This window comes from Eptesicus fuscus, chromosome 4 (assembly GCF_027574615.1).
Source record: "Eptesicus fuscus isolate TK198812 chromosome 4, DD_ASM_mEF_20220401, whole genome shotgun sequence".
In the NCBI taxonomy this organism is placed as follows: Eukaryota; Metazoa; Chordata; class Mammalia; order Chiroptera; family Vespertilionidae; genus Eptesicus; species Eptesicus fuscus.
In genome coordinates, this window is record NC_072476.1 from 44,727,440 (window position 1) to 44,741,039 (window position 13,600).

General features: G+C 47.8%; 1 protein-coding gene and 1 long non-coding RNA gene across 3 annotated transcripts in view; both read right to left on the reverse strand.

Annotated features, from left to right (window-relative positions):
* The window catches only part of LVRN (laeverin), a 64,901-nt gene extending 61,300 nt beyond the window's left edge, over positions 1-3,601 (reverse strand). For both annotated transcript variants that reach the window (XM_008144455.3, XM_054714981.1), the window contains exon 1: positions 2,882-3,601. In XM_008144455.3, coding sequence (XP_008142677.2) covers positions 2,882-3,540 — 659 coding nt within the window. In that variant the 5' untranslated portion in view covers positions 3,541-3,601. The remainder of the gene's footprint in view (positions 1-2,881) is intronic.
* A 1,466-nt stretch (positions 3,602-5,067) lies between these two features.
* LOC114232583 (uncharacterized) overlaps positions 5,068-13,600 on the reverse strand; it is a 43,240-nt gene continuing 34,707 nt past the window's right edge. Inside the window, exons 2-3 of the long non-coding RNA XR_008555819.1 lie at positions 6,673-6,786; positions 5,068-5,141 (exon numbers count right to left, since the gene is read on the reverse strand). This is a non-coding gene — a long non-coding RNA (uncharacterized LOC114232583). The remainder of the gene's footprint in view (positions 5,142-6,672; positions 6,787-13,600) is intronic.

Below are 13,600 nucleotides of genomic sequence, written 5' to 3' on the forward strand. Positions count from 1 at the left end.
TTTTCGGTAGCCCTCAGATGCACTGTAATATAGATTTGACTCACACATAACTGTCCTTTTCCAATTTTATGAATCATTTTGATTGAATCAAGAGAAAGTCTTAGTTTGATGTTATTTATCTTAACATCTAATTCCAATTTTCCTTTTTTTAACAAAGAGAGAGCAGCTCTCAGATTTAGAGCCTTCAGATCCTTCAGTAGGCAATAATAATAGGTACAATTTATTAGCATTGTTTTTATTATATTAGTCTGTACCATTGCAGTCTATACATTACAAGTGGTTTTCCATTTATGACAATGGTATAGAGCTTGTTAATAAATCTAGTTAATATTTTTGTTTAAATCAAGTAACTTTTTAAAGAAAATAATATGGCTGGAGATGTGTAAATATGACATAACCTTAAAATAGTAGTATGCCAGTGGATGAAGTTTGGGAAATACTACTTTGAAGGGACATTAACATTTTTAAAAATTTATTTTTATTGATTTCAGGGAGAAAGAAACATCAATGATGAGAGAGAATCATTGATCAGCTGCACCCTACTGGGGATCAAGCCTGCAACACAGGCATGTGCCCTGACCCGGAATTGAACCATGACCTCCTGGTTTATAGGCCGATGCTCAATCACGGAGGCACACTGGCCAGGCGGGACATCAACGTTTTAATCTTGCTCTCAACTTTCTACACATGGGAGGAGGAAACCAGATACTGACACATAGAAGCACAAATCCAAGGCATCCCTTGGGTGGCTCCTATATGGCAGAAATGTGATGGTACCTGCCAAATGGGAAAAGACCAAGAACAGGTAGGAAGCATCCCCAGATAAAAAAAATATATTTTTGGTACCTTCCACCTCAACTATTTATCCCCCATTAGAAGTGAGAGACAGTGATGCTCTTTGAAAATCATTTTCTGGAATGATTTTCTTTCTTTTTTCCATTATCGTTGAGCAAAATTATTTAAAAACATTAGCCTTCTAATATTAACTTTGGTGATAAAGGATGACCAAAGAAGAGAGGTAAGCATGTTCTGACTGCTGCAATGGAAATTATGCACACCCCAAGAAAAATGTGAAATCAGTGGGCAGTTTCCTCCCATATGAAAATCTTCTTAAACTCACATGTAACAGGAATATGGCAGATTCCATGTTCAGGTAACAGGAGGGTGCTCCTAACAGTAGTATCCTGAGTTAATGATAGTAGCTACCATTGCACAGTCCCCCCCTTTCTCATTAAATTCTCACAGCACTCTCACTTAGTATGTGTATTCCATGAAGGAGGCAGCAAACTCAGAGAGGTTCAAACTGTGCCTGTTGGGTTTCCAAAATCTGCCTCACCATAAGGCATCACTTGGTTTAGGTTCTTTGTTACCTTGGCTTCAAGCTCAACTGCAGGTTTCATTTCCTTGTGGCTTCAGAAGCAGAGACCCTGAAGACAGGTTTGAGGCAACAGCTCCTTTAAGATGCCGCAAATCTGGAGCGCCACCTTGGTCTCTGAACATCTGTAAAACTTCATTGAGATTTCTGCCTGTTTGAATGTTAGTGTTCTCAAAAATATGGTTTCTAGTTACCGCTGGTTGGCAGCACAATAGAAAAGGGGACTTTCCCATGTTTGCTAGACCCGTGCGTCTGGGCCAGAGCCCCATTAAGTCTTCCCATTAAGGAAGCAGAAAGAGATGGGCGAATAAATGAAATACTTATTGACAGCGGGAAACACTGTTTTTTTCTCTGAAAAATCTTGCCTCCTGAGCTACGCACAGTTCATTCAAAGGGTTCCCAAAGCTCATCCTTCCAGATACAAATCATCCTAATGTGAAACCTTTCAAAAACAATTTTGCAAGCACTGATGCATTTTTGAAAGAGAACAACCAGGCACACTGTCCTTAAAAACAAACGTCACACATCCACTAAGGCAGCTTATTAAACTTATTTTAAAACCCCTGAAGTTTTGAAAATAGTGCAGGAGATGATTTAGGGGGGTAATCTCGTGGGTTTCTTTCCCAGAGAGAACATCTGAGAACATTTTCTCTAATAATAAAGGGTAAACTACATGCAGTTGTGTAAACCGCAAATGCTCCACCAGTGCGTGAGTGAAGGAGATCGCCGGTTTGAAAAAAATATATATTTTTGATATCTTCCACCTCAACCATGTACCCCCCATGCTCGCTCGCCTGCGGTCAAGTAATGCGGTCCCAGGCCGTAGCAATGGGCAATTCTTGAGGTGGAAACATTCCGTGTGGGAGACATTATCTCAAATGAGTATACAAAGAACATATGTACCCTACGCGAGCTTGCAAACTCAGAGGGGCGGTCTGCCGTCGCTTTTATGTATTTTCTCCAGCAGAGGAATCCCTAAAGCGCAGGCACGGACCCTTGGCAGCGCTGTTCAAAGGGATGGGTGGGGTAGGGGGATGCGGCTGCTCACTAGCAAAACCAGACGCGCGCCTCGGGCAGGGGCGGGAGGGGGTGAATGAAAGGGCATTTCGAAGGTTTCAAGAACCCTAGCAAAAAGAAGAAAGAAAAAAAGAGAGAGAGCGAGAGAGAGAGAGAGAGAACCAACAGCCCCGACGTGAATCTGTGTTGCAAGAGCCGCAGTTACGCACGGAGCGTAGAGGTAAAGAGGCAAAGCGGGGAAGGATCTGAGCGCGGAGCGGCTCCCGGGAAAGGAGCGGCGGCAAGGCTGGGGGTGAGACAGCGCCCCCCGCCCCCCACCCCCGGCTTCTCCTCCTCTACCACCTGCGGATCTCTTGTTAAAGCGCAGATTCTGACCTCCTAGGTTGAGGGTGGGGCCGACGAGTCTGCGTTTTGAACAAGCTCCCAAGTATCCCAGCAATTGCTGGTCCGCGGACCAAACCTTGCGGACCAAGGTCGTGCCGCCCTTACCTGCGCTCACCCTGGTCCGTGTAGAGGTTGATGAAGAGTCCCTCCCTAAAGTCCTGGTACCCGGAGCCCGAAAAGCTGAGCTGCAGCTCATAGAGGCCCCCGGGCCGCAGGGCCTCGCGGAGCTCCAGCACCATGTACTGCATGTCCTCCGCGAACCACACCTTGTCCACCGGCACGCGGCCCACGGTGGCGGCGTCCCCAGCTCCCGGGGACAGAGGGCCCCTCACCGCGGCGCCGTCACAGTGCAGGAAGAGGCTGTGGAGCAGCAGCCGCGCGGTGGCCTCGGCGCAGCGCACCGTGATGTTGACGCGGCCAGTGAAGCGCAGCGCCGGAGGGGAGAGCTCGTCTGGCCGCAGCCGGGGCCACAGCTCCAGCTCGTAGTGCAGCGGCACGAGCCAGGGCGGCAGGCGCAGCCGGTCCCAGGGCCCCGAGGGTCGCCACACGTCCGGGGTGACCATCACCTCCGGTTCAAGAGTGGGGTTGGGCTTCCTGGCGTCCGGGACCCCGCAGCGGTGAAGCTCCGACGGCGCGACGCGCGCGCAGTGGCCGTACAGGGCGGCGAGCACGGCCAGCGCCAGCAGGAGCGCGGCTGCCAGCCCGGCCAGCAGCAGGGCCACCGCGCGGCTCACGAAGAAGCCGGAGCTGGAACGGGGTCCCATCGCCAAGACCTCTAGCGGGGATGAGGTGCGAGCCCGGAGACGACGGCGGCGAGGCGGCGACGGCTCAGAGCCCCGGCGCCGGGCGCTCAGGGGTGGGACCCCCTCTCTTGTACCGTCCCTCCTCCTCCCCGAGGGGTTGGGAGACAGGAGAGCGCGATTGGGACCTCGGCTTCCCCCTCCCACCTAATCAGATCCAGGTCCCTGCCTACACACCCCTCCCGCCAGGACGGGGGGAAGAGGCCGATCCGGCGCACGGAGGCGCGCGCCCCTCCGGGTCCGATGGAAAGACCTCGCACAAGAGGCTTCCAGAGTCGGTGCGAGGCGAGGACAGTCGGAGCAAACTGGAATTTAGACACCTCTGGCGGGAATGTTTGGGTTCCCGGGATTTGTTGGGTGTGCCGCGGAGCAGTTCAGGTGCCGGGAAAGGAACGGGTACGGAGCACCTGGAGCTCCTGGGCTGCAGTGCGGAGCGGCGGGTGGCACACCTGCGGGTGGCACACCTGCGGGCCCCCGGCCGGGACTCGCACGCCAGGGGCGGGGCGGAGGCTTAAGGACCTGGGCCTTTGGGGTGCATTCTGCAATGGCCCTGCGTGGGACAACTGCGCGGCGAGAACTTCCGGAGCCAGGTCTCTGGCGCAAAATTCGCCTCCTGAAGACAGTTGGGATGAAATCAAGGACTGGCGTCCCCGAGCTTTTTTGGAAAGAGAGTTGGAGGAGGGGGCGAAAAACAAAACAAACAAACAAACAAAAGAAAACAAAACCGGGACTGGGCGTCAGTATCTCCAGGTGAAGGAACGGGAGGGGCGCTTTACCTCCTGACCGGGCGCGGCGAGAAGCCGCCACTGGCCTCCGCAAACGCCAAGAACTGGGTGCCAGTCCTGGAGCCGGGTCTGGCTCTCCGCTCTCTTGCCTGGGGGAAGGGGAATCCTGTTCTCAAAACCGGCCTTTTTAAAAATATAGGACGGGAGAGAGAGAGAGAGAAGCGTCGGCTGCTACCTCCACGCCCCCTACTGGGGACCGAGCCCGCTACCCGGACATGTGCCCTTGACCAGAATCGAACCTGGGACTCTTCAGTCTGCAGGCCGTGGCTCTACCCACTGAGCAAAACCAGTTAGGGCAAAACGGGCCTTTTTTAAGCAAAGAGAATAAGACAACCCGGCGCCCAGCCTTCCCACTGGGAAACGGCCGGCTGGAACTCGTCTCCCAGGCGGTGCCCTGGGCGGGGAGGCTCAGGGCGTTGGGGCATCTGTTTGCTATTTAGCCACGCTCCTGGGAGAGCCGGGCCTGCGAGCCTGCACGCGCTCTGGAGTGAATTGGGAATGGGTTGCAAGTACTCAGGAGGCGCTGGGGAAGAGGAAGGAGAGGGCGGTTAGAGATCCTGTTGTTGGCTCAAGATTTATTTAAGTGCATCCTGTCGTTAGACTCCTTCAGTTATTTCAGATCCAAGAGAATTTGTCTGTCACAGCCGTAAAACTTAAAACAGTTTTCACTTCTCTTCTTTGAACTGTATCTCCTTTCCAATGAACTCTCCCACCTGAGGTCAGAGACAGGTTAAACCCAGGTGATTCTCCTGGGAGATGTAATCTCCCCCGCTCCTGGAACTGAAAGTTACCACATTAACAGCAGCACACACACACACACACACACACACACACACACACACACACGAAGGGAGACTTGACACCAAGTTCACACGGACGGTTGTTGCAGTAACCTGTGACTAGTCTCCTGATTCTAAGTTTGATTTGCTTTCTTCAGAAACAAAACAATTATATTTTAAAATAACTATGACCATGTGCATCATTCCCAGAAGATCCTGGGTAGAGACCTCCTTCTGTTTCTTTCTGCAAAACCTGCCCCAAAATCAGGCTGCCAGATTGTGAGCTGCTGGGCTATCAGGGGCCCCCAGGTTTAGGCCATTGTCAGATGGGATTGTTAGATGCAGCGCTAATTAATTTTTGTCCTTACGACCCTCTGGACTTTTTTTTTTTGAAGGACCTTGAAGGATTCCAGACCAACATGTAAAGGTTATTTTTGTTTGTTTGTTTGCCTTTTTTTTTTTTTAAGAGGAGTCAGTGCTAAACAAAATAATTTCAAATTCATATTAGATGTGTGCCTCCCCTCAATTTTATATAAGAAACTATTGAAAAGTGAGTACATGGACACTAGTATTTAACTCCATTTCTCTAATATCATTAAAGAAATAAAGATTGGCTGCCACACAAAAAGTTTCATAGTAATAAAATCATTCCAAATGATTCAGCAATTTAAATATCTTACCCAAAGGAAAAATATTTCTAATAAATCATTAATTTCACTCAAAAGAAGTTACAAAATAAATGCTGGCTGAGTTGTGCTTTTGTTACTAGTTATAATAAAAAAAGAACTGGAAAAGACTATTATATGAAACATTTAACATCTCAACCAAAGAGTAGTTCTGGGACAGATTAGTTCACAGAAAAACACTGACCAAAAAGTTTTAAAAAATGTTTTTAATTAGTTGCTCAGAAAACCTACTTACTATTCCTATCAGCTAAAGCAGTGATTCTCAATAGGAGAGCTGTTGGTGTCCTCCTCCCCTGGAAATCTGACAATGTTTGGAGACATTTTTGGTTGTCACAACTTTGGGCGTTTGCTACTGGGTAGAGGCCAAGGATACTGCTAACATCCTACCATGCACAGGTCACCCACAACAAAGAAGTACCCTGCCCAAAATGTGATCAGTGCTGCTATTTATAAATCCTAAGCTAAAGCAATTATTCAAGCCTTTTATATGCTACCCAAGTGAAGTCACCTTTGTATCTTGTGTCACTAGTTAATTTGTTGTTTACGTTTGTGCTTTGGCGTGTCTACTGTTTTTCCATCTTTATTTCTTGGGCCTGATTCTGAGGGTCAAGCCAGCATGATTTCCTGGCACATTGGATATAGGATGCAAAAGAAAAAGAGACTTCAAAGATGATTACAAGGTTAGACTGAGTAATTGCAAGGTTGAAATTCCCACCAACTGTGAAATGGAAGATTACTGGGTGAAGAAAGCTTGGAGAGGGGTCATCAGTATGTGGCTTTTGGTCAGGTTGAGTTTGAAATGCTGAGCCAATCACTTGGGTATCTGCTGTCACATTTATTCCTCACCTTCTGCCCTCTTCTGTATCTCAGGAGACAGTTTCCAGACTTCTTTGCCTCTGGTTTCAGGATACTTTCCACCAATGGGAGTCACAGGAAAAATACTGGGAGGCAAGAAGAGAGCTAGGGAAGAGGGGTTACAGGGCTGGATGAAAAAAGTGAAGAAATTAAAACGCAGAGAGAGAGAGAGAGAGAGAGAGAGAGAGAGAGAGAGAGAGAGAGAGAACTGTCTGTGATGACAACAGTTTGGTGATTATCCAAGGAAAGAGGGGTGGGGAGAAGTAGAAGAGGGTAAAGGGAGGATAAATGGTGCTGGAAGGAGACTTGACTTGGGGTAATGAACACACAATGCAATATACAGATGATGTATTATAAAATTGTACATCTGAAACCTATATAATTTTATTAATCCATGTCACCCCAATAAACTCAATAAAAATTTAAAAATAAAAGTAATTAAAAAAAGATGTAACAGTGATTCAGTTACAAAAGAAAGAAAAGTGCTACTATAAATACTCTTGTATTTATGTCTTCTGGAATACATTTTTGTTGAATAGATATCTAGGAATTAAATTATTAAACCATAGGATATGTGTGTTCTTTCAACTTAAGTAGATGATACGAAGCTGTTGGTAGTACCAATTTGCACTCCTTCCAGCTGTGTATGAATTCCCACTGCTCCATAAATTTGCCAATTGTCAATATTGCCAATATTTTTAATTTGAGCCATCCTACCTTATAATAGAGAAACATGCAAATTGACCGCACCTCCGCTACGCCCACGATTGGGCGGTGGGAGGCTGGGGGGCAGGACTCCAGGTGGCCTATCCGGCCGTTGAGAAGATCAAGATGGCGGCGCCCAGTCCTCTTAGTTCCGGGGGTCCCTGGGGAGATTGCTGCCCCGGGGAGGCGAGACCTGGCTGCCCAGACACTCAAGAGGGTCCCTGGGGAGATCAGCAACCTGGGGAGCGGGGCTGGGCCCATCCAGCCGCTCCCGGAGGTCCCTGGGGAGATCAGCAACCTGGGGGGACGTGGCCGAGCCCATCCAGCCTCTCCCGGGGGTCCCTGGGGCGATTGGCACCCCGGGGGGGCGTGGCCGGGCCCATCCAGCCTCTCAGGGGGGGGGTCCCTGGGGAGATCAGCAACCTAGGGGGGCGTGGCTGGGAGATCGGCAACCCGGGGGGCCTAACCGGCCCATCCTGCCGCTCCCAGGTGTCCCTGGGGATATAGGCAACCTGCGGGGGTGTGGCCGGGCCCATCCAGCCTCTCCCAGGGATCCCTGGGGAGATCGGCACCCCGGGGAGGTGAGGCAGGACTCGTCCAGCTGCTCCCAGGGTCCCTGGGAACATTGCAGGCATGTGGTTGCTGAGACCCAGACCAGGCCTCTGGCCACAGATTCATAGCTTTGTGGAGACCTAGGGCAGGGATCTGCCTCATCTGCAGAGAGACAGAGGTTCTGCAGTGCCCCCAAGACGTGGGTGGGCCCAGCCAGGGATCAAGGGGCATGGAAGGACTCCTGGCAGAGGGGCAAGGACCCTCACCCCTGAGGCGGGGCTTGAGGGGTGGTGCCACCTCAGTGGAGGGGTGCTGCACTGCAGGGTACTGGACTGACTGATGTGATTCAGAGAAGCTCCCAGTGCTAATGGGCCTCGCTCAGGCGGCCTTCACACTTCAGAGGCAGTGACTCCTGCTCCTGCCTTGACCCAAAAGCAAGCTCGCTACACCCTGCCCCATAGCAGAGCATGCCTAGGCAGTGAGTGAGAAGCCTTCCACCTGCTTCGGAGAAGGGGGGGCAGTAAAGAATGGGGGTAGAGGAAAGAATGTGGAGCATCCGCAATGAAGAGGTGCTTGAGAAAGAGGCTCAGAAGCCTGACTGGAAGGTTTGTTCTGTTTGCTGGGCCGCTGCCCCTTAGGAAGCACAAAGAGCATGGCTCTGAGGGCTTCCTGTGTGCTGAGTCAAGTTCCACAGCCAACTGGAATTGGCCTCAGTTTCGTGGTCTGTAAAATGGATGAAGCGTGTCCCAGTGCCTTCACTGAGCTTTGATGGCCAATTGAGATACTATATAAAGAAAATGAGGGAAGAAGTGAGAAAGAAAAGGAAGGACGAGCAACACAAAAGAAAGACTGAAAGGAACCTGTAAACCCATTGTCACTTAAATAGGGAATATAGTCAATAGTGTTGTAATGATGGTATGATGCCAGGTGGGTACTAGAAATATCGCGGAACACTTTGTAAAGTATATGATTGTCTAACCACTATTCTGTAACTAATATAAAACCTGAAACCAATACAAAATAATGTTGAATGTAAAGAAATGAAAATTGGAGTGAAATTTTTATAAATTTCAAAGTTTAAATAAAAGCTGTAAAGGAAGGAAGGGGAGAATAAAAAGTATTTTTCATTTTGCCACTTCGTTAAAAAGACAGTTGTCTTTATATGGTGCTTTTATACTTTTCTAAGTCATTATCTCATTTTAATTTCCGGGCAACTTAAAGACAAGATAAGTATTCCCTCCACTATTCAAAAAAAGGAAATCTTGGTGTCTGGTCCTAATGATTCAATCGTCAAGCCCTTATTGTAAAGCAGGGTTAGTAAAATTTTCTATGCAGGGTCATATCTATAGTAATAAAAGCCTTGGGGGTGATCAGGCCAGCAGGGGAGGGTATCTGGGGGCAATCAGGCCCTCAGAGGAGCAGTTAGGGGGCAATCAGGCAGGAAGGTGAGCGGTTAGGAGCCAGCGGTCCCGGATTGTGAGAGGGATGTCCAACTGCAAGTTTAGGCCCGATTCTACAGGGATCGGGCCTAAACCTGCAGTTGGACATCCCCCGAGGGGTCCCATATTAGAGAGGGTGCAAGCTGGGCTGAGGGACACCCTCCCCAGTGCACGAATTTCGTGCACCGGGCCTCTAGTTTATATTATATTTATAGTCTCTTTATTAATTTACACCACAGCGCCTTCTCCAGATTCCTGAACCCTTCTAGATGCTGGATATCACCCCAGCATCAGATCTCCTGCTGGAGTGAGCATAATTGACTGACAACCCCACTGCTGCTCTGAGTCCTCCACCCTGTTCACACTGAGGCCATGCATCCCTTGGGCTGCTCCCAGCCAATGAATGACTGAGCATGGCAAGGATCTTAATGAAGGTCCTGGGAAAGAATTCCACTGATAGGCAACTTTGGCCAGAAGGCTTCACATTGGCCCAGAAACTTTCTTAACACTGCACTGCAGTCTGAGACTTCTTATCCAGCTCTCCTCTCTCCCCTCCCTCCTACATAGTGGCCAGACCAGCATCACAGGGTGATAGCTCTCCCCAAGTCCTCTGGCTCTCTGCCCTTTTCCTCTCACCGTCATTCCCCCGAGTACATCCTTTCCACATCTAATCCCCTCTTCGAGTTGCTTTTTGGAACACCCAAACTAACACACTCTAGAAAAAGCTCCGTTTAAAATTCAGTTACACTTCTATCAGGATACATATGTCATTTTTTTCTTTTCCTCACAATTCAAAAATTACTGCTAGGGTATGTCTTTTAAAAAGCCTCTTTCGTTGATTTATTTTTATTAGAACATCATTTTCTTTTGAGATTGGTAATGAGGTTTCTTTTTTCCAGTTTAAGAAAGTTCTTTAGGCTTATGTTTTAAATTATTGCTCCTTCTGTTTCAATTGTTCTAGTTCCTTCATCAGAAGTAGCCATAATTCTTAGATTGAATCTCTGTCATTTGTCTTCATTATCTACTATGCTCTTTCTCTCTTTATTTTAAGTCATTTTTCTCTGTAGTTCTTGGAGAATTTATCAAGTGTTTCCTCACCACAATATAGCTGCACTAAAGGAAAAATCTATTCAGTATTGGGACCTGGACAAGGACAGTAACCAGGCTGAGTACTGACAAAGATATTTGATCAAGTACAGTAGATAGAGAATGAAATCAAGAGTCCTGCACTCCTGTGGATGGTACAGTGTGTATAATACAGGACTGTATTCCATGAGGTTGAAATGATGTCTCCACTACCACCAGCACCCGACACCGAATAGATGGAAAAATAAGGAAACTCTAATGCCCAAAGGCTTTGCTGCCTCTTATTTCCATTCCCACTTAAAATAATTTATTTTAGAGACTAATACCACCTTGGATGCAACATGTCATTCCCTGGCTACCTTCTCAACTATCTCTGAGTTGTAATTATTTATTGGGTGTAATGAAAGAGGGGGAAGAAAGAAGATAATTGGGAAGCAACAGCACTATGGCTGTGCCCAAAAGCCACACTTGTAAAGCAGGGGACTCGCGTCAGAACAATGCTCCTGTTTCTGATCCAGGGAGTAGATAGTTGGAGTTCTAAGCTGATTGGGTATTTTAGTGATAAGTTGAGGAGGAGTGAGTCAGGAGCTCTCATGAGGTGCTATTTACAGAAATCTCTACCCCATCACTTACAGTTTTATATATAACTAGAGGCCCAGTGCACGAAATTAGTGCATGGAGGGGGGTTGTCCCTCAGCCCAGCCTGTACCCTCTCCAATCTGGGACCCCTCTCACAACCCAGGACTGCTGGCTCCCAACTGCTTGCCTGCCTGCCTTCCTGATTGCCCCTAACCGCTTCTGCCTGCCAGCCTGATCACCCCCTAACCACTCCGCTGCCAGCCTGTTTGCCCCCAACTTCCCTCCTCTGCTGGCCTGGTCACTCCTAACTGCCCTCTCCTGCAGGGTTGATCACCTCCAACTGCCCTCCCTTGCAGGCCTGGTCCCTCTCAACTGCCCTCCCTTGCAGGCCTGGTCCTTCTCAACTGCCCTCCCTTGCAGGCCGGGTACCTCCCAATTGCCCTCTCCTGCTGGCCATCTGCGGTGGCCATCTTGTGTCCACATGGGGGCAGGATCTTTGACCACATGGGGGCAGACATATTGTGTGTTGCAGTGATGATCAATCTGCATATTACTCTTTTATTAGATAGGATAGAGGCCTGGTACAGGGGTGGGGGCCAGCTGGTTTGCCCTGAAGGGCGTCCCGGATCAGGTGGGGGTTCCCTTAGGGTGTGGGGCGGCCTGAGCAAGGGGCCTGTGGTGGTTTGCAGGCCGGCCACGCCCCCTGGCAATGCAAGCGGAGGCCCTGATATCTGGAATTTATTTTCCTTCTACAATTGAAACTTTGTATCCTGGAGCAGAGCCAAGCCTGGGGCTCCCTCTGAGGTAGGCAGCCATTTGTGTTGGGGTTATAATTGAAACTTTGTTGCCTTAAGCGGGTGAGCCCGGCCAGGGTGTGCAAAAATCTTTGCTTCCCCTGTTGCCAGCAGCAACCCTGGCCTGCTCTCTCAAGCTCCATTCTGCTGCCATTTGTTTGAATTTGTTTACCTTCTATAATTGAAACTTTGTAGCTTGAGTGGAGGCTTAGGCCTGGCAAGGGCAGGCGGAAAGCTTGGCTTCCTCTGTTACCTAGGAAACCTTGCTTTCTGTGGCTGTAGCCATCTTGGTTTGGGTTAATTTGCATACTCGCTCTGATTGGATGGTGGGCATGGCTTGTGGTTGTGTCGGAGGTATAGTCAATTTGCATATTTGTCTATTATTAGATAGGATTGCTCTCTTCTCTTCTATATAGTAAAGGTATTTGTCCCAGAAACCATGGCTTCAGTGTTAATGAAGCACTGAGCACAGCATCCTCCCAGCATATTATGTTCAATAAATATTTGTGGAATGAATAATGAGATTCAAATGATCAGTTCCAAATTTTATGTTTTCTACTCTGTCATATTGCATATAATATTTTAGTCACTTTCACTAAGTTAATGTGTTCAAAATGAAGATCAACTGTGTGTAAATCAACCCTCTTTCCTAAATTAGAAAGCACACTGTCAATTTTGGCAGTTCACGTTTAATAATTGAGAACACACGTTAGAGAAGAGGAGGATCAAGTCTGGTTTTCCTCTCCGTAGTATCTTGCACACAATCTGATGTGGGAACCATGAGTATGGAAAAACAGTTGTTAAAAAAGGAGAGGAAGAAAAACACACGGAGAAGACCATTCTAGATATGATGCTAAAAACATATAGTAAAATGTGTGCTCAGCTCTCCATTTAATTACATGAGTCCATTAAAAACCCAATTTTCAACAAAATATGTTGTTTAGTCATCTGTTTGGATGGGAAGTTAGGAATTATAGGAGAACCTCAGACAAATTTGCACAAAACCGTCAGTTGGCATGTTACTTCCAAATGAGCCCTGATGAAGTAGTTAAGGTTTAGGCTAAACTGCTGTAAAAAAATGGATTAAAAAATAAAAAAAAAAAAGCAGTGGCTCCAGCAAGACAGAGTTCATTTTTTTGAGTGCAGTAGTCCCCTAGTTCACACAATAGTCCAGAGGCAAATGGAGTATCCAAGGTGGGCAGGTGGCTCTTCAATGACATCATCCATCCCCCAAGGGGGTAGTTCTTGTCCACATGCTCAACACTGGCTCCAACCCCCACATCTGCATCCTGGCCCCATGAAAGGGAAAGAGAGAAAGAGGAGGGCAAGTGTTTTCTTTTAAACAAGTGATGCAGATGTGTTGCACATGCCTTTCTTTGTTCATTTTCCAATGGTAAGGAAATCATATGGCCGTATCTAGCTCTAAGGAAAACTAGATTTGTGTCTATATTTCTATAGGGGGATTTCTATCACTAAAAGGAGGAAAGAACAAACAGACACTGGAAGACAATTAGCAGTCTTTGCCATCCTTGAAGAAAAAGTGTATACAGTCATTCTTGTCTTGGGATTTAAATAAAACACATACAAAGAGGACGCTCAAAGCTAAGCCTCAGGGAAAGTGTTGTGTAGTGTCAAACAATATTTTATCCAAGAATGCAGAGACAGCACTCTGAGTGCGGTTATCATTTGTCACATTGTTTATGCGTCACAGAAAAGCAATGAAGTTTACCCAAAAATGGAGCTCGGACCTGCCAACTGCACCTT